Source organism: Myotis yumanensis, unplaced genomic scaffold (genome assembly GCF_028538775.1).
Source record: "Myotis yumanensis isolate MYYU_CA2020_CCGP unplaced genomic scaffold, mMyoYum1.0.hap1 SCAF_2, whole genome shotgun sequence".
NCBI classification, from domain to species: domain Eukaryota; kingdom Metazoa; phylum Chordata; class Mammalia; order Chiroptera; family Vespertilionidae; genus Myotis; species Myotis yumanensis.
In genome coordinates, this window is record NW_027223753.1 from 132712507 (window position 1) to 132740167 (window position 27661).

Sequence of the window (27661 nt, forward strand, 5' to 3'; positions counted from 1 at the left end):
AAAACACGCACAAGACCTGAGATCTTTGGATCTCAGCTGTGACTGGAGACGGAGGAGGAGCAGCACCCTCGGCTGTAACACACTGTTGCATGGATGCACAGGTAAACCTCGCCTGAGATTTGTCCGGGATCCCTCCGATCATCGCTGGACGCTCCCGTTGCCTAGTAACGAGAATCATCTTCCCGGGACAACACCTCCTTCTTCTAGACCCCTCCCCCTTCTTCCTCCCACCTCTCGGGCAGAAACGGGGGGGGCGGGAGGGGAGGAGAACCTGGCCCTCCAGCCACTCAGAGGCCCCCACCGCCGGCCCGCGAACGATGATTGGAGGGGCGTGTGGGCGGTGCTTGGAAGGGCCCGCCACGCCGGGGAGGGACGTCAGCGCGTCAACGCGGGGGTTTTCTCCGGTCGGCCCGCTACCCAGCTCGGGTCTGTGAATCTGCGCCTCTTCCTCCGCCGTCCCCGGCCGGGAGCGCAGTCGTCGGCTCGCGGGCCGGCGCGATCATACCGGCTTCTGCTCGGACTGACCGTCGCCCTCACCCCCCTCCTGCCCTCTCCTCCGAGGCTCACCGCGCTGAGGCTTTTCGTAGTGAAGGCTGTTCGGGACGCGGCCCGGGGCCACTAGGGGCCCATCCCCGCTCCAGGCTCGGATGGGAGGCGGAGGGAGGAGCGGCCTGGGATGCTGAGGCTGATGGCCAATTGCTGCAGCTGGTTCAAGCGGCGGCAGGAGCCCGTCAGGTAGGCTGAGCCGCCGGCCCGCGCCTTCCCGGGGACCGGGGGCCGCTGCGCCCCTCGGCGAGCAGTTGGGCGGGGAGCCGCCCCTCTGGGCCCGGGCGAGCCTGTCCCAGGCCGCGGGGGATGCTGTCGCTCCCGGTTTGATTGGTCCCCGGAGGGAAGGACAGAAGGATGCCGCCTTCTTGCCGAGCTGCGTTAAGGCTTCAGCAAGAGCGCTTGTTGTTATAATTTAAATGGGTTCAAAACACTTTAAGAGCTGTGGATTTTGTACACGTGTGTATTAATCCTCTGAAGTTTTTGTAATGAGGATTTTCTTTTTTTAAGTAGAGAAGCATGGGATATTGTTTTCATAACATTCACACACCCCTTTCCAACACAGTCACACACGTTTTGTTTGAGGACTTCCTTGGGCTTGAAATCTGGCTCCACTACTTCATAATTACAGTGTATGACTTTATAGATTTTTTGGCCCCACCTTCCTCATATATTTAATGAGGGGTGATCACATCTGTGCCTCAGGAGTGTTGTATTAAATGCGAGTAACTGATGGAAAGGGTTTTCTTAACTGTAGGTTCGCTTCAATTGAAATCTAGTTAATCCTTTTCATTGAAAGAGTCTAATTCTTAACTTTTTATTTTGAAATGCCAGATATATTAATATTCATTGCCCGATACCAGATATTCATTCATCCACTTCTCAACAAGTATTTGTTGAGAAAATCTTATGTGCCAGAGGCACTGTACTAGGAAGGAATCAGTGAAAATGATGTTTTGGTTTTTTTTTTAAATTGAGGGGCTCAACCTATAAAGAAAGCTTAAGTTGGTTACTCTTTATAAAAAATAACGACTTCTTACAGTTCTACTTTGGAATTAGGCCAAGGGTAAATTGTAGTAAAATTTTTGTGTGTTTTTTTTAAATTAACATTTCAAGCATAGTGTTTGCAGTAAGGATGAGCTATCCTTTAAAGAGTAAATCTGAAAAGCTATACTTGTATGTTATAAGGAAAAAGTGTATGTCTACATTTGGAAAAGAAATGTGCTCTAAACAAAACTTTTAAAATTATTCCCTCTTAATTGGATTTGAATGTTTTGTTTTTTTTAATATATTTTATTGATTTTTTACAGAGAGGAAGGGAGAGAGATAGAGAACTAGAAACATCGATCAGCTGCCTCCTGCACATCCACTGGAGATGTGCCCGAAACCCAGGCACATGCCCCCAACCGGAACCGAACCTGGGACCCTTCAGTCCGCAGGCCGACGCTCCATCCACTGAGCCAAACCGGTTTCGGCGGATTTGAATGTTTTAAATATAAGTAATATGATTGACTGATAGAGTCAAAGATGTGTTTGGGTGTATAGATTTGTTCTAATCATCTTATGTGCTCATAACAGAATCTCTACTGAGATTTGAGGATCACTCATAATAAATGGTTTCTCTTCTTTTTTTCCCCTATTTCTGCTTTTTTAAAATGTATGTTGTTTTTAGAAGAGGGCACAATACCATGTCTTCTTTTAACTAAAACACCCAAAAAGCTTGCACTCCAAAGAAGTTTTCAGTTTAATTCATCATTCTTTGTATTTGCTTCTCTTAGCAGGTATAGTGTAACATCGGGGTTAATTGTTTAAAGAAAAGATAGAGTTCAGAGAAAGGAGAATGTATCTTTGTCTAAGTAGCATCTAGAACTGTGTTGTCCAGTAGAGTAGTCACTTGCTGCATGTGGCAGTTGAGCATTTGAAATGTGGCTAGTCCTAATAGAGATGCTGAAGTATATAATATAATACAAAGTGGATTTAGAAGATTTATTATGCAAAAAATAAAAAATAAGTAAATATCATGTCTTTTTTTTCAGCGTGATTACATGTTAAAATAACTTTTGCATGTACAGGATTAAATGAATTATAGTAAAATGATTGCATCTTTTATTTTCACTTTTAAAATGCAGTTACTAGAAAATTTAAACTCACATATATGGTTTACAGTGTAATTCTATGGGAACTCCCTGATCTACATGGCCTAATGTAGAGGCATAGGTAAATACTAGTATCTCTCACTGTTGGATAGAGTTAACAGCCAAAGGAATTAAAAACAAGTTAGATTACACCCATCTTTTAAGTATCATTGTTCAATGCCTACTTCATAATAGTGCCTAAATAAATATTTGCAAAATATTGTATGTATTTTGATCACTCCTTAGCAATAATCATCTTATGTAAATAATATTGGCATATGTAGTTGCAGTTACTGGAATAAATGAGAAGTGAGCAAACTGATTTAAAGTATATATGAAATTTTTGCTTATCATGCCAGGTAATTATCATGCCAGATAATTCAGGGACAATAGGCATGCTATTGTTAACCAACAGTCAGAATCTGAACTAGGCTTTCAATCTATGTAAATTACTTTTGAATAGACTAATAGCTAGACCCATAGTTATATAAGTGTCGTGCTCCTATAGAAGCAGTGCAATGTAGTGTTGGGCTTTTATTTTTATTTATTTTTTAAAATATATTTTTATTGATTTTTAGAGAGAGATAGAAACATTGATGAGAGAGAAACATCATCGATCAGCTGCCTCCTGCATGCCCCATACTGGTGATCGAGCCTGCAACCTGAGCATGTGCCTTGACTGGAAATCAAACTGGTGACCTTGGTTAATGGGTTGATGCTCAGGCACTGAGTCACAACAGCCAGGCAGTGTGGGTTTTTAAAAAACTAACTTTTATTTTGAGACCACAATATAGTGGTCAAAGCTAAGAAATTAACTTTGATACAATGCTATTAACTAAATTATAGACTTTATTCTGAGTTTACCAGTTTTAACACCTAATGCCCTTTTTTTAGTCAGAGATCTATCCCAGGATTCCATATTGCTTTGCCATGTCTCTTTGGTCTCCCTCAATCTGTGGTAGTTCCTCAGTCTTTCCTTGTTTTTTAAAACCTTGAGACTTTGAAGAGTATTTGTTTGTTGTTTTGTAGAACCCCCTTCAATGTGTTTGGTGTTTTCTTGTGATTTGGTAAAGGTGTTGTTGCATTAGTTGGGCAGAGGGATACCACAAAGGTGAGGTGTCCTTCTCAGTACAATACATCCAGGAGTGTGTGATGTTGATATGTCTCGTGACTGGTGGTGTTTACCTAGGTCACTTGGTATGGTGGTGTCAACCCAATTTCTCAGTATAGTGTTTTGAGTCAAACAGATTCAAGTTTGAATCCTAGGAGTTTTGGCAATTTTTTTTATGTGTCAAGTGTGGATAATTTCTGTCATGCAGCATTTTGAGAAAGAAAATTTACCCAAGTACTTGATGCTTTGTACATAGTATTTACTCAGTAAATAACACCTATGATTCTAGGACACACGTGCTGATTAGTAAATTATCCTCCTCGATTCATTTTATACTTATCATTTTCTATGTTAATGGAAGAAGGGTCCATTTTCTTTTCTCAGGCTAATTCTTATGCCTGTGCTCTTTATTTCATTTCTTCCCACTTCCTGGTGAACTTTAGTTGCTCAGCATTTGGCTAGAGATCAGTGATAGGACTTCTGGGATGCAGGAATCAATCTAAACTTTTATCCCAAAATTTATTATTCAATTTTATTATCCAAACTAAATAAGTCTTTCTGTTTTTCCCTCAGAGCTTCGCTTCTATTTCTTCTTTAGTACATAAACATGTTCAAGCTTCTCTTACTGTGGTTATAGAACAGGAAGAGTTTGTTCACTCGGCTCTAGCAAAGCCAAACACTAGACCCTGAGAATTGCAGTGGAGAAAGACTATTTTATTGATGAATGGCACCATCCAGGAGAATGGGAAGCGAATGCTCAGAAGCTGGAACTCCTCTGTGGCGTGTAGGTTACAGATTATATAGGGCAAAATCTCAAGACATGGTGGATTAGGGGTTTGGGTTGAGCTGGGAGTTGATTGGTTGGAGGTGGAGTAAGGGTAGTGAATCATCACTTCAGGTCATGAGGACAGCTCTGCGGTCTTTTCCAGTGTCTGTCTGGTCTCATGGGAAAATAGCCAGTGGTGGTTCCACCTTAGGGCTCAGGAACTGAAATGTTATGGGTCAAGATGTTGTGGTTAGCCCGCCAGAGGTCCAGATGGTGTGATCATTTGTCAGGTCTAGGCTACTGTCTTCTGCCTTGGGGGTTGCTGATTATGTGGGGGAAAGCCTGGGTCTCTGAGGGGTATATATAGAGATAGATATGATTTCTAGAACTAGGATTTAAAACTAAATTTAATTAAAGTCATAAAGACCCTCAGCTTCCTTACCTAAAAAAAGCAAAGCAAACTAAATGTTTCTTTTTGCTGCTGTAGCAAATTATATTCACTTAGTGATTTCAAGCAGCACAAATTTATTATCCCATAGTTTTGACTCCAGAAGCCTGAAATTGGTCAGCAGAGTTGCATACCTTCTGGAGGGTCTATGAGAGAATCTTTTTTTCTTTGTCTTTTCCACCAAAGGAAGAGGCTGTCTGTTATTTGGCCCATGTCCCTCCCTCCAACTTCAAAGCCAATAGCATAGCATGTTCTCCTCTGATCTTCTGTCTCTCCCTTATAAGGAATCTTGTGATTTCCTGGATGCTCAAAGATATACTCCCCCTCCAAGAACCTTAATCATTTTGGCAAAATTCTTTTGCCATGTATGGTAACATATTCACAAATTCCAGGGATTAGGATGTGGACATCTTTGGGGGCCATTATTCTGTGTCTACCATATTAAATAACCCTCTTTCCCTCTTTCTCTTACCCTTTCTCCTTCCCTTCACCCCAAACTCAACAGTTGGCAATGGCTTACAGGCACAACCAGCTCCCTCCTCTCTCATATATTCCTTAACATCTTTCATTAGAAGACTTCTCCTAGACCAAGCATGTCAAACTCGAGGCCCACAACGAATATTTTTGCAGCCCAGCCAATATAACAGTATGTATGAAATCTATAATAATAAAAGTGTAATATGCAAATCCACCGAACGGCTGAACAGCAGAACGACTGTTTGGATGACCTTCCAGATGAAGCCGGGGCTGTGAAGGCCTACTTTTGCATGAATTTTGTGCATTGGGCCTCTAGTCTATATATATAAAAGCCTAATATGCAAAGTGTCCCCTTGGGAGTTCGATTGCTCACTATGATGTGCACTGACCACCAGGGGGCAGCATGGAATGAAGGGAGGCCCCGGTTGGCAGCCGCTAGGGACCCTACCCATGCATGAATTTCATGCACAGGGCCTCTATTGTTTTAGTAAAAATTTCATAACTTAACTTTTACAATATCCTTTATACATAATTATTAATAACAAACTATGTTTGCTAATAACTGATTACTGTAATCGTGTTGCATCCATTTCCCTTATGTGCAGGTGCACCATTTCTCTTCACTAATACTAGCAGTGAATATTTTAGCAGCCAATTGGCAAGTCATTAGTCTTGTTCTGACTTGTTTGGTGTGCACAATAGGAAATATTTCGCTTTTGGAGAACAAGAAAAATAGGTTTATTTGCATTATGCTTATTTGTGCAGTTATTCAGTGTCTAGCAAGTTAATGTTCAAGAAAAAATATCAGTTTTTATTAAAATGTTCTATTATTTTATGTTAACAATTACTCATTTATTTCAGCCCTTTGTATTCAGCATGTCTCTATCAAAATAAACCTATGTTTCTATGAAAATTGAAGCTTTTGTTTTTTTGCAACACACATAAACTTAAACCTTATATATTTGGCCCACGTTAGCCTTTGAGTTTGACATGCTTGACATAGACCCTTCAATTCAGTTGTTTGTACTATATTAGATGCAGCATGGTTATTATATACAACTAGAGGCTTGGCGCACAAAATTTGTGCGCAGGTAAGGTCCCGAAGCCTGGCCTGCCATCAGGGCCATCTTCCCCAGCTGCCTGCAGCCTGCCCCTCTCCCCCCGACCCACCCCCGGTTCCCCGTTCACTGTTGGGTGATTGGTGCCTGATGGCCGGGGGAAGGGACTAAGAGGTGGTCAGTGTGCCTCATTGTGACTGGTCCAGCGGTCGTTCTGTGGTTAGGGTCAATTTGCATATTAACCTTTTATTATAGAGGATGAATTATTTTCAATCTCTTGGCATCATCTATACTAATAAAAGGGTAATATGCTAATTAGACTGGGTCGACCAGCCATCTTCCGGACATCCGACTTCCTTCCGCACAAAACCATGATGGTGGGGGCCAAGTCAGAGGCAGTTAGGAGCGATCAAGCCGGCAGGGGAGGGCAGTTGGGGGCAAGACCAGGTTGGCAGGGGAGAGCAATTGGGGGGGCGATCAGGCTGGCAGGGGAGGGCAGTTAGGCGCGATCAGGCAGGGAGGCAGAGGCAGTTAGAGGGATCAGCCAAGCAGGCAGGTTAGAGGCAATCAGGCAGGCAGGCAGAGGGGTTGGGGTAACCAGGCAGGCAGGCAGAGGCAGTTAGGGGCGATCAGGCAGGCAGGTGAGCAGTTAACACTTGGATTGCGGGAAACGAGTTAAGTCGGCTCGCGTGAATTGCACGTACTCCGCGGGAGCCGTCTTAACTCGGTTCATATAGATTTGCGGTGGAGTGCGGGAAACGTGTAAACTCGGGCCGATTGTAACTGCGTATTACCAAATATTTGTTTGTTTGCCGTTCACAAAGATACCTACCTGCGTATGCGAACCGTTTCATACCCATACTTCGAACCCATACTTCAAAAGATATAGGCATTTTAAACTAACTCTGATTTTGCTCGGGAAACCTAAATAATTGCCCGCGCCATCTTATATTTTGGCGGGAAATTCACCCGACACCGTAGTGTTAAGAACCAGCGGTCCCAGATTGCGAGAGGGATGTCCGACTGCAGGGATTGGGCCTAAATCGGCAGTCAGACATCCTCTAAGGGGTCCCTGATTGGAGAGGGTGCAGGCTGGGCTGAGGGGGAACCCCCCCCCCCCCCCCCCCCCGCACAAATTTCATGCACTGGACCACTAGTTTGACATATAAAACCAATCTCTTATTGAGGAGAACCAAGATGGCAGTGTAGGTAAATGCCGGTCCATGCCGCGTCCCACAACCACATCAAAATTACAACTGAAATACAGAACAGTCATAATTTAGAACCTTAAATCTGGCTGAGTGGAAATCCTACAACTAGAGAAGTAAAGAAGAAAGCACATTGAGACTGCTAGGAGGGGTAGAGGCGTCGAATGTGCTGGTCTGACACCCAAGTGTGTCATTTTTTAAATTAGGAGTGATATATAGGCTGCAGTGGTTTTAATAGAAGCAAGGGGTCTCACCCCACACCAGACGCCATTAGACCAGTGCTGGGAAGAGAAACCCTTGTAACTTCGGGCTATAAAAACCAGTGGGGAGAGTGACTGAATGACAGGGAGCTTGCTGGAGTCCCACACAGTTCCTCTTAAAGGGTTGGTGCATGGACTTACTCAGACTTGCTCTCTTTAAGCTCCAGCACTGGGGCAGCGACTTGGGGGACCTAGGGACATACTGGGAGGAATTAGCTTGTCTGGCAGCAGGCAAGAACTTGGGGGAGCCTTTCTCCCAGACGAACGTGCTGGCAGAAGTCATTGTTCTGATGCTGAGTCCTCCCCCTTTACAGAGCTGACTGGCAGGTACTATATATGAGTTTCCATCAGCCTAGCTCACACTGTTCACTCCACTTTGATGATTCCTTGACATCCCACCCCAACCAATTTGCAGCACCACCCAAGCTGTTTGCAGCAGCTTTTCCATATGAATGGCCTGTCCTGGCTCAGGCTTCAGACTTTCCTAAAATCTCTCAAGTAGCAGCTGGCATCAGCATGCCCCATACCACTCAATAAGTGGCCCCAGACCCAGAACTAATAGCAGCCTGCTTTGTTTCACAGATTGGCCTCTCCTGGGCACTTCCAAGCCTAATATAATTATCAGCCATCTGAAGATCACTCTGTAACTCCTGATAGGTGACTCCAGGCAGGGCATAGGCAGTGGCTGACTTTGCACCTTCATGGGGACCCAAGATACAATGCACCAGTGGACAGCTTCAGACCACACCAGATTACAGCTCTACACATCCACGAGCAACACACTCGGGACAGACTCGCTGAGCACCAAGCCCCACTGAAGCAAGTCCTGCCCTGTAGTGATGTCTCCTGCACAGCAGCTCTTCCACCATAGTCACAGCTGGTCCTCACAGCCAGTTGCCCTGGGGATCAGTTCCGCTGATCCCAGTGCTGGGAGGCCTCGTGGCTCCACTTGACACCGGGGCAGTGAGGCCTCGCTGCTCAGCTGATCCCGGTGCTAGGAGGCCTTGCTGCTCCGCTGATCCCGGTGCTGAGAGGCCTCACGGCTCCGCTTGACACCGGGGCATGAGGCCTCGCGGCTCTGCTGATCCCGGGTTTGGGAGGCCTCGTGGCTCCGCTGATCCCGGTGCTGGGATAGAGGCCTGGTGCACGGGTGGAGGCCTGGTGCACGGGTGGAGGCCAGCTGGTGCACGGGTGGAGGCCAGCTGGTTTGCCCTGAAGGGTGATCCGGATCAGGGTGGGAGTCCCGCTTGGGTGCATGGCCAGCCTGGATGAGGGGATGATGGCTGTTTGCAGCTGGTCGCACCCCCTTCAGGGTGGGGGTCCCCACTGGGGTGCCTGGCCAGTCTGGGTGAGGGGCTGAGGGCCGTTTTCAGGCTGGTGGGTGACTGAAGCTCCCAACTCTCCTTTTTTTCTTTTTTCTTTTTTTACTATTCTGGGATTTATTTACCTTCTATGGCTGTTACTGGAACTGAGAGCTGGCTTTAGCTCTGAGACTCGGCTCCAGCTCTGAGACCTCAGCTGCTGAAAGCAGGTATCTGCTTTTGTTTGGCTTCTATAATTGAAACACTCTTGCAGCTCCAAGTCTGACGGCTGAAAGCAGGTTTCTGGGGTTTGTTTAGCTCCTATAATTGCAACATTGTTTCTTATAGTGCAAGCTCAGAGCCCAGCAGAGGCAGGCGGGGAACCTTGACTTCCTCCATCACTGGAGCAAGCAAGCTTCCTGTTTGCTTCAGCTGCCTGGCTGCCGGCCACCATCTTGGTTGGCAGTTAATTTGCATATCTCACTGATTAGCCAATGGGAAGGGTAGCAAAGTTACGGTTAATTACCATGTTTGTCTATTATTAGATAGGATATATATGTATATATGTATATATGTATATATGGATATATGGATATGTATGTATATATATTCATATTATAAAGGTTAAAGCAAAGAGAGAATCTTAAAAGCAGGAAGAGAAAAGCAGTTAGTTACCTATAAGGGAGTGCCCATACGACTATCAGCTGATTTCTCAACAGAAACTTTGCAAGCCAGAAGGGAGTGGAAATAAATATTCAAAGCGATGAATAGCAAGAACCTACAGCCACTCTACCCAGCAAAGCTATAATTTAGAATTGAAGGTGAGATATAGATCTTCACAGACAAGAAAAAACTAAAGGAGTTCATCAACACTAAATCAGTATTACATGAAATGTTGAAGGGTATTCTTCAGGAAGAAGAGGAAAAGAAGGAGAAGAAAAAACATGAACAATAAAATGGCAATAAATACATATCTATCAATGATTTAATTTAAAAATCAAAATAAATAAAGAATCTAATGAACAAAATAAATTGATGAATAAAATAGATCCAAAGGCATGGAAACATGGAACAGACTGAGGAATCTCAGAGGGAAGGGGGTGTGGGGGAGAAGTAGTTAACCAAAGAACATATGCACGTATGCATTAACTATGAACACAAAAATTAGGAAGGCCTGGGGCAGGGTGGGAACTTGGTGGAAGTGGATATTACATTTGTAATACTCTCAACAATAAGTTTCCTGAATTTTTAAGTCTTTGCTTTTCTGCCTTTTTCCTTTTCTGTGTCTACTTGCCAGTTAGCCTTTCTTCATCTGACTCCCCAGGTTTGCCCCAGGGTTTGTCTTCAACTATTTTCTTCTACATATTCTCTCTTTGTGGTCAATCTCACCTAATATTGGACTTCAGCTACCACCTCAACATTCACTCCCAAGTACAAGTTTCCAGCACAAAGACTCATCTACCACTTGAAGACTTACATAGCCAGTTCACAGAACCCTCAATCCCACCACATCCAAATTGCGCTTAAGTCTCTGATTTCCATGACAAATTGCTTTTGTCCTTCTGTTACCCAAATCAGAGGCCAAGAGTAATCCTGGACACCCTTTTGTGTTTTATTCTCTTAAATCATTAGAATCCTTTGATTTCTACCTGTTGTTTTAACCACTTAATTATCTTGCACTCTTTTCAGCTTTGCCATACCCAATGCTCTATCCATTATTCCATTCTCTCCCAGATTTCTTTTTTTTTTTTAAAATATATTTTTTATTGATTTCAGAGAGGAAGGGAGAGAGGGAGAGAGATAGAAACATCAATGATGAAAGAGAATCATCGATTGGCTGCCTCCTTGCACACCCCACACTGGGGATCAAGCCTTCAACCAGGGCATGTGCCCTGACCAGGAATTGAACTGTGACCTCCTGGTTCATAGGTTGATGCTCAACCACTGAGCTAAGCCTGCTGGACTCTCCCATTTCTTTGGCAGATTTTCCACTATCCCCTTTTGATTAATCCTTCACACTGCGGTCAGTGGTCTTTTGTAGTATACAACGGATTTTAAGTCTTCAAAATCTTTCCTAATTGCCTTAGGAATAGCATCTAATCTTATTACTTACAAGTTACTCATGATTTGTCCTTAACTGGCTAAGTGGACTGTTCATAAGCCATTCTTTCTCCTACTGTCATGCCAAATTTGGGATACTTAAGTTCTCTAGTTCCCCCTTTCCTCCAGATGCCTTTCTTCTTTGGCTGTTCCTTATCATGCTTCAAATTTCAGCTGGGAGATTCTTTTTTTTTTTTTTAATATATTTTCTTTTTAAATATATTTTATTGATTTTTTACAGAGAGGAAGGGAGAGGGATAGAGAGTTAGAAACATCGATGAGAGAGAAACATCGATCAGCTGCCTCCTGCACATCTCCAGTACCTGCACAACCCAGGTACATGCCCTTGACCGGAATCGAACCTGGGACCCTTGAGTCCGCAGGCCGACGCTCTATCCACTGAGCCAAACCGATTTCGGCCAGCTAGGAGATTCTTTTCTTTAGGAAACTGTCTTTGAATTCCAGCTACATTATTCACCCTTTTATTGTATTTACCTAGCACCTTGTATTTGTCTCTATATTTAATCATTTATTATAGTGAAACGTTTAATCTTTTCACTAGTTCTCCAAGATACCTTGTAGGCAGGAGCTATTGTTATTTTTCAAACATTTAAAAATAATTTATGTTTATTGCTATTTAAAGCTAATGTATGTTTATTGGAGAACATTGAAGGCTCAGTTAAGCTAAAAGTAGTATACTAGTATTTAAGTTACCCATAAGCTCATGCCTCTAGAGATTACCATTTTTAGTATTTTAAGTGCAGAATTTCTTACATACATGTAAATTTTAAAACAACAATGAAGTAATAGTGCTGTTTCACAGCTTTTTATTTTTGCTTTAATGTATAACTCATATATTTTTGCATCCTTACATATTTTTTCAACATCTTTTTTTAATAGCAGCAGAGTAGTGTGTTGCATACATTTATTAAAGTGTGTTTAATCATTCCTGTTATTATATATTTAGAATGTTTAAAATAGTTCACTATTTACCAACAATGCTTTGGGGAGCATTTTTACATAAATATCTTTGAAAATTCCAGATCAAATAATATGAAAAAGTTTAAGGCATTTGATATATATTGTCAAATTGCTCTTCAGAAAAGCTTTTTTTTTTTTTTTTTTTTTAAATATTTTATTGATTTTTCACAGAGAAGAAGGGAGAGGGATAGAGAGCCAGAAACATCGATGAGAGAGATCAATCAGCTACCACCTGCACGTCCCCGACTGGGGATGTGCCCGCAACCAAGGTACATGCCCTTGACCGGAATCGAACCTGGGACCTTTCAGTTCGCAGGCTGATGCTCTATCCGCTGAGCCAAACCGGTTTGGCAGAAAAGCTTTTTTTTAAAAACTAATTTCTACTCCTACTAGCAGTGTTTAAGAGTGCTTTCTTTTCCCTTAAAAAGTTGGAGTCGTTTTGTTAAAGGAAAACACTAGTTTTAGTTTTTTTCTTTTTTAAAAAATATATATTTTTATTGATTTCAGAGAGGAATGGAGAGGGAGAGAGAGAGAGAGAAATATCAGTGATGAAAGAGAATCATCAATCAGCTGCCTTCTGCATGTCCCCTACTGGGGATTGAGCCTGCAATCTGGGCATGTGCCCTGACCCAGAATTAAAATGTGACCTCCAGGTTCATAGGTTGAAGCTCAACCACTGAGCCATGCCGGCCCGGCAGTTTTTATTTTCATGTTTACTGGTAAGATTAAACATTTTTTCCTTGGACATTTGTATTGTCTGGGGAATTTCCCAATGATTCTCTTTGATGTTTTTCTATTGGGGCAGCTGCACTCATTTTCTTATTGAATTTTCTTAGTTTAAAAGAGGATTTTGTTTATCATAGGAACTGTTTCTCTGTAGTATATGTTGAATATATTTTTCTTCTATTATGGTTTGAAATTTTTTGGTGGTTTTTGTGAATCATAAAATTTTAAAATATTTTATTCAAATATATCATTCTTTCAGTGTAAAATTAGGAAGTTCATTACTACTCCAAGATTATATTCACTTATACTTTTTTCTAGTACACTTATGTTTTAACTTTTAACATTTAGATCTCTATTCATATTTATTTTGTGTATCGGGAGCAGTCTTCATCTTGGGCTCAACACAAGGTCTGTTAAACCATGCTGCTCAGTAAATATCTGGACCAGTAAATATCTGTAAGCAGGTCTTCATCCTTAGTCTTCATCCTTACATATTATCACCTACCTACTCTGAACTCCTATTTTTATATCAAGTAGCATCTAGTTGATGAAATAGTGCATATAAAGTATGATAGAATATTCAGCAGTTGAAAGATGATCTTCAAGATTTTTATCAGGAATTGGTAGCAGGATTTTGGGAGGGATTTAATTTACCTGGGTCATGAAGAAATTTGTACTCCCTAAGCTTACTATGAGCATGATTTCAGGAATGGCCCACTTATGAGAAGCAGACAATTCACAGTAATTTAAGTGAAAGAATGTTTACAACAAGAATTTAATGTAATACTAGAGGCCCAATGCATGAAATTCATTCTGCTATTTGGTTTAATTAACATATTAGCTCTTTATTATATAAGACTAGTAGCCCGGTGCATGAAATTCGTGCACATTAAAAGGGAATCAATTGCCCTGACCAGTTTGGCTCAATGGATAGAGCATCGGCCTGTGGACCCAAGGGTCCTGGGTTTGATTCCGGTCAAGGGTATGTACCTTGGATGTGGGCACATCCCCAGTAGGGGGTGTGCAGGAGGCAGCTGATCAATGTTTCTCTCTCATCGATGTTTCTAACTCTCTATCCCTCTCCCTTCCTCTTTGTAAAAAATCAATAAAATATATTTTTTTAAAAAGGGAATTAATTAGCAGAGATGTTTTAATATTGCTATTTGCCCTTTCTCTATAATAGAAATGTGAGAGATGAAAGGAAATTAGTAAAATGTGTATGAAAATAATATATAAATTTATTAATAAATAAACAGTAACAAAAGGATATAACAACAACAGAGGCATGATATAAAAACGACAAAAACATGATATGAGAACAACAAAAATAAGATATAAAAACAACAGGGATGCAAACAATGACTGATAAAGTGATTAAACTTATTCTAATATCTCCTTGTACACCACATTAAGAGTGAAAACACTTTCGGAGTGCTTGACTAATTTCCCTTTGTGATGAAGTACTTAGAACTTTAACTGTAACATCACATGCTCTTCAGACTCGAGAGAAAGCAACATATAACTGACCATGTGCAAAAACAGGTTGAGGTAGGAATATGCCTACTTTGTCTAGAGTTTGTCCTTGTGATTTATTAATAGTCATCACAAATGCTGGCATCATGGGAAACCGCTGTTGTCGAATCAATTTAAATGGGAGGCCAGTGTCAGATGGGGACAAATTAATTCTTGGAATCAGAACAGCCTCTCCCTCTGCAGATCCTGTTAATACTTCAGCTTTGATAATGTTAGGTTGTAATCTTTTTGTTTTTTAAATATATTTTATTGATTTTTTTTACAGAGAGGAAGGGAGAGGGATAGAGAGTTAGAAACATCGATGAGAGAGAAACATCGATCAGCTGCCTCCTGCACACCCCCTACTGGGGATGTGCCCGCAACCAAGGTACATGCCCTTGACTGGAATTGAACTTGGGACCCTTCACTACACAGGCCGATGCTCTATCCACTGAGCCAAACCGGTTAGGGCTAGGTTGTAATCTTTTGATAATAAATCTGGTACCATTACAAAGACCCCATTTACTATTGAGATTTCTCAATAGCATGATGATTGCACCCACTTTCAATTTTAATTTATGACACGGCATTCCCGAAGGAGTAATACTATTAAGAAATTCAATCGGAAAATTTTCCTTTTCAGCATCATCTGTGGAATCAATGGAATCATCACTCAAATATGTGTGAAAATCTCCATCAAGTATATCCAAATTTTCTTCATTTAATTTTTGAACATGCTCATTTTTTGGAGAAAGAATTGCACGTTTAGATATATTTTTAATATTATCTATAGCAGTGGTTCTCAACCTTGGCTGCACATTAGAATCACCTGGGAATCTTTTAAAAATCCTGAATCCTGGGCCTCATCTTCCGGAAATTGTTTCTTTGTTATGGGGTGGGGCCACAACATCAGTAACAAAGAAACAGAATTAAAACTTTATTGTGGGGAGCCGCTACAGTGTTTTGGACAGGTTCAAGCTTTGGACTGATGAGAGGGCACAGTCCTCTCATTGCCACGTGCAAGTCCCAGCTTGGAGGGCAGGGCCCTCCCAGCACAATTATAGCCAACAGCTATAGTTGTAAGCTTGAACCTATGGTCCGAACACGTGGCCCCATCTGCCTGAGTGATGTAGGCTTGATAGAGTTCAGGTGCATGTAGTTGAGTAGGATTGAAACCCAGGAGAATGTTGTAAACATCTTGGTCATGCCCTTATTTTGCCTCATAGCATCTGCTATAAAATAAAGGCATGGCTGTGGGCATGGTTGCTGTCTCTCAGAGAAGCAGCGTCCCATCGAGACGCAGATTTCATTCTCTGTCTTTTCTAAGCCTTTCAGCTGCCCACACTCAGGTTCACCCCGGCTGTGCTGGCATGGCACACTTTAGAAAGATATGCCTCCATGCTCCCAGGGCGGGTTCCTGCCTCAAACCTCGCCCTTACAGGAAACAGCTCGGGAGGAGGGCGCAGCCGTTGCCAAGACAACCCCTGCAGGACTGACTTCCTTCCGTTTGGTCAGGGCGGTTGTGGTCGTGATGAACACCACCCGTGGTTTTTATATAAGTAGATTATAATGTAAAAATAATAAGAGTATTTTTACCATCATTTAAACAAAAAGAAAAATATAGTAAGTACTCATGTGCTTATCACCTAAGTTTTAAGAATATTTATCTTTGCTCATGAGATGTCATTTTTTTTTCTAAAGAAAAGGCAATAAATCCTTGAAGTTCCCTGCACTCTATTCATCTCCTACCATTCCTCCCCACAGTTACTCCCTGGAATTACTAGTTCCTTGCCCATCTGTTTTTTTGATGTCATATTTCAGACAAGCAAAGCTTTCCTTCAAATTTCTAAGTAAATTGCTGTTCACTGTGACCAAGTCTGAAGGAAGAGCCTCAGATGTCACAGTAAGCAGTGTGCATTGACCAGTGTGGTGTCTGGGAAACATACAGTGATGTGCAATGTCATCCTTGCTGTGAATTTTTTTTCAGTGGGGGAACAGTTAGTACTCTAATAGCCATCTTTCTTGTTCTAAATAAATATAACTATAAATCTATACCATTTCTAGAAATTGCTGAGTTCCTAATTTTTTTAAATTAAGCTGTACATACAGATTAGCAGGGATTATCTGATGTGTTGTATGCAGAACTGGAATATCTTACATTTCTTTTTATCCCCCTACAACTTCTTGTTTATTCAAATTAAGAATTTTAGAATTTCAGGGTAGGCTAGGACCTAGAGATATCCTGATTCTATCCCCTTATATTTTAGAAATCGACAAACTGACACTAAAAATTTCATTTGATCAAGATTTAAAAGCATATGATCCCAAGTTTGATCCTCTTACTACTTATTAGTACTCCATGAGTCCAGATAGTGTTTTTGGTGTGCTGTTGTCCTGGGCTGTACTATCTGAATTAAAATCTCAGAAAGTCATACACTTGCACAATAAAATCACATCATAATTTTTTTCATTGTATCATTTTCTTTGTGGTAGGTTTTTTTCATTCTCTTAACTATCTGTTATAAAACAGTGTTTCCAAATCCCTTTCCATGTATGTATTTGTTACTTGTAAATTTAGAACCTGCTCCATATAGTTTTAAATATTTTAGGTAATACATATCAGTCTTGATGTCTCAAATTTTGTTTTTTAATGAAATATTTTATTTTGACTTGTATAATATTTTTTTAGAAATAGCTTTTATGTAATGACCTCCTTTGAAGTATTGTCTTCCTTAGTTGGCAGATGCAGTTTAGAGTTGTAGATGTTCAAATGATTGCAGTAATGTCATTCAGAAAATATTCAAATTCAAGTGTTTTTTGAATCTAAGTTAAAACTTCAATATTATGTTGCTTATATTTCTGGTATGCTACGTTGTACATTTTTATATAAAAAGAGACCATGAGATAAAATATATAAAACAGGCCTTTACTCTCTTAATCCCTACTTTCCTTTTTTTTTTTTTTTTTTACTGGAAATTATTTCAGTTTTAAAAATATTTTTCACTGTTAATTGAAATAAACACTGTTAATTATTACCCCGAAACCATGAGCTTGTAAACTTTTTCAGAACTAAACTTTTTTTAGTCAGTTTGATGTTAGAAGATATGTGATTTTAATTACATTCTTTAATACTGAACTTTTACCTTGAGGTAAAAAGTTTTATAAATTCTATATGTACCTTTTTGCTTAAAGTTATATATTTTAATTTAGCTTAATTTTTACTCAGCAAATGGGGGAATGACACATTATATTTATGTTTTTTCATTCAGTAAAGATGCCTCACACATTTGATCCTGGGGCTACAGAGTTGATGAAGAGAGCTTTTAGTAGAGGAGACTGTATGATAAGTTGCACGACAAAGTTAGGATCTATTTACTGTGGTCGCAAGATAGTCAGGAAGGACTGGGAGAATTCCTGGTCTTATAGGCCTGCTGGGGAGTGGCAGAAGAAGAGTATACAGAGTTTGGTCTTGATTCTGTTTAAGGACTTTAAACAGAAAAATACTATGACTTGATTTTCATCAACATCATGGGTAGCTTTTATTTATTTATTTATTTTTATTTTTTAAAAAATATATTTCATTGATTTTTTACAGAGAAGAAGGGAGAGGGATAGAGAGTTAGAAACATTGATGAGAGAGAAACATCTATCAGCTGCCTCCTGCACACTCCCTACTGGGGATGTGCCTGCAACCAAGGTACATGCCCTTGACCGGAATCGAACCTGGGATCCTTGAGTCTGCAGGCTGACGCTCTATCCACTGAGTCAAACCGGTTAGGGATTTTTTTTTTCCTATGGGTAGCTTTTATTAACAGTATGCAATTTATGACTTTAGTTAATTTACCTATAACTAGGTAATATACCTTCTATTACGTCCAGGAACTAGGTTATGATTCTGATGGGCCTAAATGTGGGGAAAAAATTATAAATTATCTTGATGGAAATGAGGCAGACCACCTGGATACCTGATGTCCTAGTATATCTATGTGTATATCTAATCTAATAAAAGAGAAACATGCAAATTGCCTGTGCCTCCACTATGCCGCAAGCCATGCCCACCAGCCAAACAGAGTGACTATATGCAAATTAACCCAACCAAGATGGTGGCCGGCAGCCATGGAGCTGGAGCAAGCAAGGACGCTTGGTTACCCCAGCGATGGAGGAAGCCAAGCTTCCCGCCTGACCTGGCCGACTGTGGCCTCCGCTCAAGGCAGCAAAGTTTCCATTATAGAAGCTAAATAAATCCCAGATACCTGCTTCCAGCCAGCCTCCACTGGGAGCTTGGGTGGCTGGGGGCCGTGGCCAGCTGAAAACAGCCATCAGCCCCTCACCCAGGATGGCCACACCTTCATGGGGTGAGGGTCCCCGCTGGGGACTTAGCCAGCCTGCAAACAGCCATCAGCCACTCACCCAGACTGGCCAAGCACCCCAGCAGGACCTCCCACCCTGAAGGGGGTGTGACCAGCCTACAAACAGCCATCAGCCACTCACCCAGGCTGGCCAGGCACCCCAGCGGGGACCCCCACCCTGAAGGGGCTGTGGCCAGCCTGCAAACAGCCATCAGCCACTCACCCAGGCTGGCCAGGCACCCCAGCAGGACCCCCCCTCCCTGAAGGGGGTATGGCCATCCTGAAAACGGCCCTCAGCCCCTCACCCACACCGTCCAGGCACTCCAGCGGGGACCCCCACCCTGAAGGGGTGTTGCCAGTCTGAAAACGGCCCTCAGCCCCTCACCCAGGCTGGCCAGGCACCCCAGTGGGATCCCCCCCCCCCCCGATCTGGGACACCCTTCAGGGCAAACCAGCCGGCCCCCACCCGTGCACCAGGCCTCTATCCTATATAATAAAAGGGTAATATGCAAATTGACCCTAATAGCAGAAAAATTAGAAATGACTGGTCATTATGACACACACTGACCACCAGGGGGTAGACACTCAATGCAGGAGCTGCCCCCTGTAGATCAGTGCGCTCCCACAGGGGGAGCTCTACTCAGCTGCAAGCCAGGCTGACGGCTGCCAGTACAGCGGTGGTGGTGGGATCCTCTCCCGCCTCCTCAGCAGCGCTAGGGATGTCAGACTGCAATGGGGACCCTTACCCCATGGAGGTTTGGCCAGCCTGGGTGAGTGGCTGATGGCTGTTTTCAGGCTGGCAACACCCCCTTCATGGTGGGTGGTCCCCACTGGGGTGCCTGGCCAGTCTGGGTGAGGGCCTCAGGGCCCTTTTCAGGCTGGCCAAGCCCCCCGGCGACGGAAGCTCCCAGCCTCTCCTTTTTTTTCTTTTTTTTTATTCTGGGATTTAGTTACCTTCTATAATTGAAACTTTGTTGCCTTGAGAGGAGCTCAGAGCTGGCCAGGGCGGGCGGGAGGGAAGCCTTCTGCTTGCTCCAGCTCCGTTCCCACGGCCGGCTGAAAGTAGGTATCTGGGATTTATTTACCTTCTATAATTGAAACTTTGTTGCTTTGAGTGGAGCTCAGAGCCACCGCGGCAAGCGGGAAGCTTGGCTTCCTCCATCATTGGGGCAACCAAGCCTCCTGCTTGCTCCAGCTCTGTGGCTGCCGGCTGCCATCTTGGTTGGGTTAATTTGCATATAGTCACTCTGATTGGCTGGTGGGCGTGGTTTAAGGCATAGCAAAGGTATGGTCAATTTGCATGTTTGTCTTTTATTAGTGTAGATATGCATAACCCATGGACACAGACAATCAACAATTGTGTGATGAAGGCCTGAGGGCGGGGTGGGAGTAGGATAAAGGGGGTTAACTGGGGGGGAGGGGAAGAGGAACATCTGTAATACCTTCAACAATAAAGATACATTTAAAAATATTTATTTTTATTGATTTCAGAGAGGAAGGAAGAGGGAGAGAGAGAAATATCAATGATGAGAGAGAAGCATTGATTGGCTGCCTCTTGCACACCCCCTGCTGGGGATATTCCCGCAACCAAGGTACATGCCCTTGACTGGAATTGAACCTGAGACCCTTCAGTCCTTAGGCCGATGCTCTATCCACTGAGCCAAACCAGCTAGGGCAAGATACATTTTTAAACAATGAAAACATTTAAGGTAAAAGCTAACATTCTTGGTAGCTAGCTTTAAGAACAATGTGTAATAGTAATAATTTGGAATATTTTTACAAAAATATTTTCAGAGAGTGAGGAAGAGGGAGGGAGGGAGAGAAAGACCTTGATGTGAGAGAGAAACATGTATCAGCTGCCTCCTGCATGTCCCCCCCCCCCCCCCCCCCCGGGGATCGAGCCTGCAACTCAGGCATGTGTCCTGACCAGGAATTGAACCATTGATCTTTTTGGTACACGGGATGACACTCAACCAACTGAGCCACACCAACCAGGGCTGGAAGTTTTTTTAAAAACTGAAATATTAACAAGGATGGAGTTGGGGAGGTGGACATAAGATGCTACCCATTTAAGAGAATGAGGGGCCATTTTCTTTAAAAGGTAACTTAAGATGTTTTACTTTGTCTTATAAGGGATGTGAAAGGTTTTATGATGTTTCTAGGAACTGCTGACCCAGCTGCTGCATATTTGTAGTGTGGTCTTCCTTGACTTCCAGAATAGGCACAGTTGCCTGTTATCTCTTCCTGTGGCTGCCTGTGCTTTCCCTCGACAACAGTCATCACACATAATTACCTCTCCATCGCCTATTTTCTTGCCAGGCTCTATGGTTTATGAGGGCTGGGGATTGTGGATGTTTATTTGCTATTGTATAATAGGTGCTTAATCAATATTTATAGAATAAATGGTGCAAATAAGCAGTGAATGGTGATTTGTTCCCAAAAGTAATTGTTTTGGCTCATGGAGATGTTAGTAGCACTGTAGATCTTGAACTGCATTATAAATTAGTAAAGAGCAATTGAATTAACTTTAATATAATTTTATTCTAATTCATTGTATATGTAGTGTCTTGAATTTTCTAAAATATTGCTTAAAATGCTACATTATTCACCTTTTTTAGTATAGTCATTTACTATATTTTGTTTAGGAAAGTATTTTGCATTTAAATCTCATTCCTTAATATTTGGTAGTTACAACTTCTTCAAACAAAATAATAAATTATACTCTAAATACCTCACAGCTTTCTCAAGAAGTAAACTGATATTTTTCAAAATTGATAATGCAGGTAAAATTTTCACATGGATAGTAGTACCTACATACTATCTCAGCTCCTTAAATTCATAATCTGCTGTTGATCTCTTTGGCATTCTTTCTGATCCCGGCACTGGCTGACTGGTCATGGTGTATGGGGATGCTGCTAATTGTGGCTTGCTTTGTTCTTTCACTGACTCAAGCATAGACATCCTTCCAGTTATTCCCCATTGTGGGTAGAGATGGTTGAAACATTTGGAAAAGACTAAGGCTTCAGGATAACAAAGGAAATTAACGTGGAGAGTACATTAATTTCACTCACAAAAGCCAAAGTCCTCACCCTAGTGTATAAGGTCCTGCATGATCTTGCCTTTGATGTGTTTCTGATCTGCCCTTCCCTGCCCCTTTCTCACTGTTTTGTTTTGTTTTAACCCTCATTGGAGAATATGCTTTTATTGATTTTAGAGAGAGGAAGGGAGAGAGAAAGAGAGGAGAGAGCGAGAGAGAGAAACAAACATCAATTGGTTGCCTTCCATATGGGCCCTGACTAGGGATGGAACCTGCAACATGGGTATGTGCCCTGATCGAGAATTGAACCTGCCACCTTTTAGTGCAGCGGGCGACTCTCTAACCAACTAAGCCATCGGGCCGGGGCTCTCACTGAGTTCTACCACAGTGGCTTCCTTGCTGATACTGGAACATGCCAGCATGTCCCCACTTCAGTGCCTTTGGTCCAGCTGTTCTCTTTTGCCCCAGATGACTAACTCCCTCCTTCAAGGCCTTGCACAGGCTTTACCTTTTCAATCAGACCCACCCTGGTCACCCTACATAAAACTGCAACCCACCTCCTATCCCCACTACTGCTCCCTTTATCCTGCTCCGTTCTTTTTCCTATAGTACTTAATCACCTTCCAACATACTATATAACTTATAATTTACTTGTTTTATTTTTTGTTAATCCTCACCTGAGGATATTTTTTCCATTAATTTTCAGAGAGAGTGGAAGGGAGGGAAGAACAGAGAGAGAGAGAAAGAGAAACATCGATGTGAGAGCAACACATTGACTGGTTGCCTCCCATAGCCTTGTGCTTTTTTTTTTTTTTAAATATATTTGTATTGATTTCTGAGATGAAGGGAGAGGGAGAGAGAGAGAAACATCAATGATGAGAGAGAATCATTGATTGGCTGCCTCCGGCATCTTCCCTCATTCCCTCCCCCCCACTGGGGATCAAGTCCGCAAACCGGGCATGTGCCCTTGACCAGAATCAAACCCAGAACCCTTCAGTCCACAGGCCAACACTCTATCTATTGAGCCAAACTGGCTAGGGTGCCTTGTGGTTTTAACCCAGCAGCTAACTGTGTTATGCTGTGGCTTTCTCTCTGTATTCTCAAATCCATGCTGTTAATGGACGGTCTCATCTCATATTGTGCAGTAGTGTAGCCTAGAACAGAAAAGAGTTTTAGGGATGGACTGAATTGTCATGTTAATAGGACCAGTATAATAGGTTTGTTCCTTTGTACCTGTCCCAGATTAAAGAATTTTCTAGGATTTAGGTGAATTAATTAGGTTTTGGTTCTCGTTAAACCTATTCATTGTCTTACGTCTTCCAACCCTGGGCTTATGACTTTTCAGCTGTAAAATTGAATTAGACTGTATTTTTTTTCTGATTCTGTGAAGTTTAGCTATATCATCAGATACACTTTAAGCTTTATAATTGTAGTGCTTTTTGAAAATATGTTAGCACTTAATAGTCATGTGACTATACTATATGTAAGATTTGTACTTGGTAAGGTGCTACATATTTCTAAAAACAGAGTTTAGCACACAAGTAGTGCCTAGAATATAACAAAATTCTTTTCTTATGTAATTTCATAAGAAAAACAGATTTCTGATAATCCTTAGAATTCAATTAACTAGAACATTTAATCTTTAGTCATGATATATAACTCATGTCAGAATCCATCTCCCTCTCTCCATTTTTCTCTTTTTTTTCCTTATTTCTTCTCTATCCTTTGGGTTTCTATTGTACAATCCAACCCTCCCCCCTCTTTTTTTTTTTTTTTTTTGCTTAGAGAATGAAAGAATAATACTTTAAAGGTATTCTTCATGAATTTTGCTTTTTAATCTACATTTATTCATCATTTTACCCTTAATATCTAGCTGATTGTCTTGTATAGCAGATCCTCCTAAATGTTGCTTGAATGAATGTATTTGCTTTTATTTTTTCCAGTATTGAATTAACAAAGTAATTTTTAAATTTTTGTTCTTTTAAGAAAGGTGACTCTTGTGATGGTGGGACTTGATAATGCTGGTAAAACGGCAACGGCAAAAGGAATCCAAGGAGGTAAGCAGAAAATATTTATTACTAAATTATTCCGATTTATTTATCTATTTACATTCTCTGTTACATATTCCTTGAGTACAGGTAGCGTGCACTCTGTTATTTTATATTCTCACTATACTGTGGCTAACGTGGTGAATAGACTCCACCTTTATAATACCAGCCTGTTTTCATGTTTCATATTTGAATAAATGCAAAGATGCAGAGGCTCCTTGAGGTCTTTTATCAGCTAATAGGGATTACATTGATCTTCTAGCCCATAGGAAGGAAAAGTAAAAAAGCTACATGCCCCTGTTTTTAAGGATACCCACCTTCTACTTTTATTTTCTTGGCCAGAATTTATTCACAAGGCTAAACTAAATGAAAGGGAGGTAGAAATATAATAAGCCAGCACAACTGTCTGCATCTTTCGATTTTTTTCAATAGGATATGTAAGTTTTAGAATTATTTTAAAGACTAGGGGCCCATTGCACGAATTCGTGCACCTTGAAAGGGACTGTGGGCCGCCAAGCTGCGGTGGGCACAGGAGTGGGTCTTGGCCCATCCTCTGCGCCCTCGCCTGGCCCCTCCTGCTGGGGCCTCTGGTCCCCTGTCTGCCGGCAGCCCTACTCCCGCTGCTGCCGCTTCTACATGCTGACCTTGCCAGCTCCGCTTGCACCCACTGATGGCGCACATTGATTGGGGTTGGTGCCAGCAGTGGGTGCAAGCGGGGCCGGCCCTGTCAGCGGGAGCGAATGGTAGCTGCTGCCCCAGTAGCCCCTCAGGAGCAGGGGGAGGTGGAGAGGTCCTGAGGGGCACTTGGGGCCGGCAGCCGCCGCTCGCACTTGCTGACAGGGCTGAGCGATCGGGGATGGGGCCGGCGCCAGCAGTGGGTATGAGCGGCGGCTCTGGCACCAGCAGCGGGTGCAAGCAGGGCCGGCACCGCAGCAGGTGCGGGTGCCGGGCAGAACCGCCGTACGTGGGAGCAAAGAATATTTAGTAACAGTCAGAGACTCGCCCCAGTGACAGTGACCAGTGCCCCACCTTGGTCTGACGCCCCTGCTCACCTGATCCACCATCCTGCTATGGCCAATGCCTGCCATGTTCTGCACTCTGCCGCCTGCTGCCGACGCTCACCATGTTCCGCACATGCTCCTCCTGGTGGTCAGCACACATCATAGGAACCGGTTGTTCGGTCTATTTGCATATTAGGGTTTTATATATAGACTAGAGGCCCGGTGCACAAAAATTTGTGCACTCGGGGGGGAGAGGGGGTCCCTCAGCCCATCCTGTGCCCTCTCGCAGTTTGGGACCCCTCAGGAGATAATGACCTGCTGGCTTAGGCCTGCTCCTGGGTGGCAGAGGGCAGGCCCAATCCCTAGGTGCAGCCCCTGGTCGGGCTCAGAGCAGGGCCGATTGGGGAGTTGGGGCGCCGCCCCCTGTCATGCACAGAGCAGGGCGGATGGGGAGGTTGTGATGCCACCCCTAGTCACGCTCAGGGTAGGGCCAATTAGGGGGTTGGGGCACCGCCCTCTGTCACACTCAAGGCAGGGTCGATAGGGAAGTTGCGGCGCCACCCCCTATCACGCACAGAGCAGGGCCGATCAGGGGGTTGGGGCACTGCCCCCTGTCACACACAGAGCAGGGACCATCAGGGGTTTGGGGAGCTCCCCCTTGTCATTCACAGAGCAGGGTCAATCAGGGGTTTTGGGAGCTCCCCCCTGTCATGCACAGAGCAGGGCTGATCAGGGGGTTGGGGAGCTGCCCCCTGTCATGCACAGAGCAGGGCCAATCAGGGGGTTGAGGAGCTCCCCCCTGTCACGCACAGAGTAGGGCCAATAGGGGAGCTGGGGCACCGCCCCCTGTCACACACAGAGCAGGGCCCGTGGGGGGGGGGGGGGTAGTTGAGGTGCCACACCCTGTCACACTCAGGGCAGGGCTGATGGGGAGGTATGGCTCTACCCCGTCTCACATAGAGCAGGGCCCGTGGGGGGGTTGGGGTGCCGCCACTGTCACACACAGAGCCGCAGGGCAATCGGGGTTGGGGCGCCGCCCTCTATCACCCACAGAGCCACAGGGCCGATCAGGGGGTTGGGGCGCTGCCCCCTGTCACACACAGAGCCACAGGGCGATCAGGGGGTTTGGGCGCTGCCCCCTATCACGCTGATCCCGGTGCCGGGAGGCCTCGCAGCTCCGCTGATCCCGCCCGGCAGGGTCACAGATCCGGGTCCCAGACCGCAGACAGCCTTGCCTGCTGCCGCCTGCCTTCAGTGTGCAAATTAGCCGCCATCTTGTTGCTTCAGGGTGGGGGTCCCCACTGGGGTGCCTGGCCAGTCTGGGTGAGGGGCTGAGGGCCGTTTTCAGGCTGGCGGGCAACTGGAGCTCCAAACCTCTCCTTTTTTTATTTTTTTTTTATTCTGGCATTTATTTACCTTCCATGGCTGTCACTGGAGCTGAGAGCCGGCTTTCTCTCTGAGGCTCGGCTGAAAGCAGGTTTCTGGCCTTTGTTTTCTGTATTCGAAACAATGTTGCGACTCCAGCTCTGAGATCCCGGCTGACTGACAGGAGCTTTCTGGAGTTTTGTTTATCTTCTGTAAATGTTACTATGTTTCCAACTGAAGCTCAGAGGCTGGCGGGAACGTTGGAGTCCACAGCAAGCAAGCCTCCTGTTAGCTTCCAGCTGCCTGGCTGCTGGCCGCCATCTTGGCTGACAGTTAATTTGCATAAGGATACGCTGATTAGCCAATGGGAAGGGTAGCGGTCGTACGCCAATTACCATGTTTCTCTTTTATTAGTGTAGATAGGACCTCTGTATCATTAAAGGGTTTTATGCCATCTACACTAATAAAAGAGAAACATGGTAATTGGCGTACGACCGCTACCCTTCCCATTGGCTAATCAGGGAGATATACAAAGTAACTGTCAGCCAAGATGGCGGCCGGCAGCCAGGCAGCTGATGCGAACAGGGAGGCTTGCTTCCTTCAGTGACAGAGGACTCTAACGTTCCCCGCCGGCCTCTGAGCTTCAGTTGGAAACATAGTAACATTTATAGAAGATAAACAAAACTCCAGAAACCTCCTGTCAGTCAGCCGGGATCTCAGAGCTGGAGTCGCAACATTGTTTCGAATACAGAAAACAAAGGCCAGAAACCTGCTTTCAGCCGAGCCTCAGAGAGAAAGCCGGCTCTCAGCTCCAGTGACAGCCATAGAAGGTAAATAAATGCCAGAATAAAAAAAAAAGAAAAAAAGGAGAGGTTTGGAGCTCCAGTAGCCCGCCAGCCTGAAAACGGCCCTCAGCCCCTCACCCAGACTGGCCAGGCACCCCAGTGGGGACCCCCACCCTGAAGCAACAAGATGGCGGCTAATTTGCACACTGAAGGCAGGCGGCAGCAGGCAAGGCTGTCTGCGGTCTGGGACCCGGATCTGTGCCCCTGCCAGGCGGGATCAGCGGAGCCTCGAGGCTTCCCGGCACCGGGATCAGCGTGACAAGGGGCAGCGCCCAAACCCCCTGATCGCTCTGCAGCTCTGTGTGTGACAGGGGGCAGCACCCCAACCCCCCCCCCCCCCCCACGGGCCCTGCTCTATGTGAGACGGGGTAGAGCCATACCTCCCCA

The 27661-nt window shown here is 43.8% G+C and overlaps 1 protein-coding gene across 2 annotated transcripts in view; it reads left to right on the forward strand.

Moving 5' to 3' along the window:
* The first annotated feature begins 423 nt into the window (after nucleotides 1-423).
* ARL13B (ARF like GTPase 13B) overlaps nucleotides 424-27661 on the forward strand; it is an 86335-nt gene continuing 59097 nt past the window's right edge. Inside the window, exons 1-2 of one of the 2 annotated variants that reach the window (XM_070406038.1) lie at nucleotides 424-735; nucleotides 24002-24072. In XM_070406038.1, coding sequence (XP_070262139.1) covers nucleotides 677-735; nucleotides 24002-24072 — 130 coding nt within the window. In that variant the 5' untranslated portion in view covers nucleotides 424-676. The remainder of the gene's footprint in view (nucleotides 736-24001; nucleotides 24073-27661) is intronic. The other variant, XM_070406039.1, reaches the window with a different exon arrangement.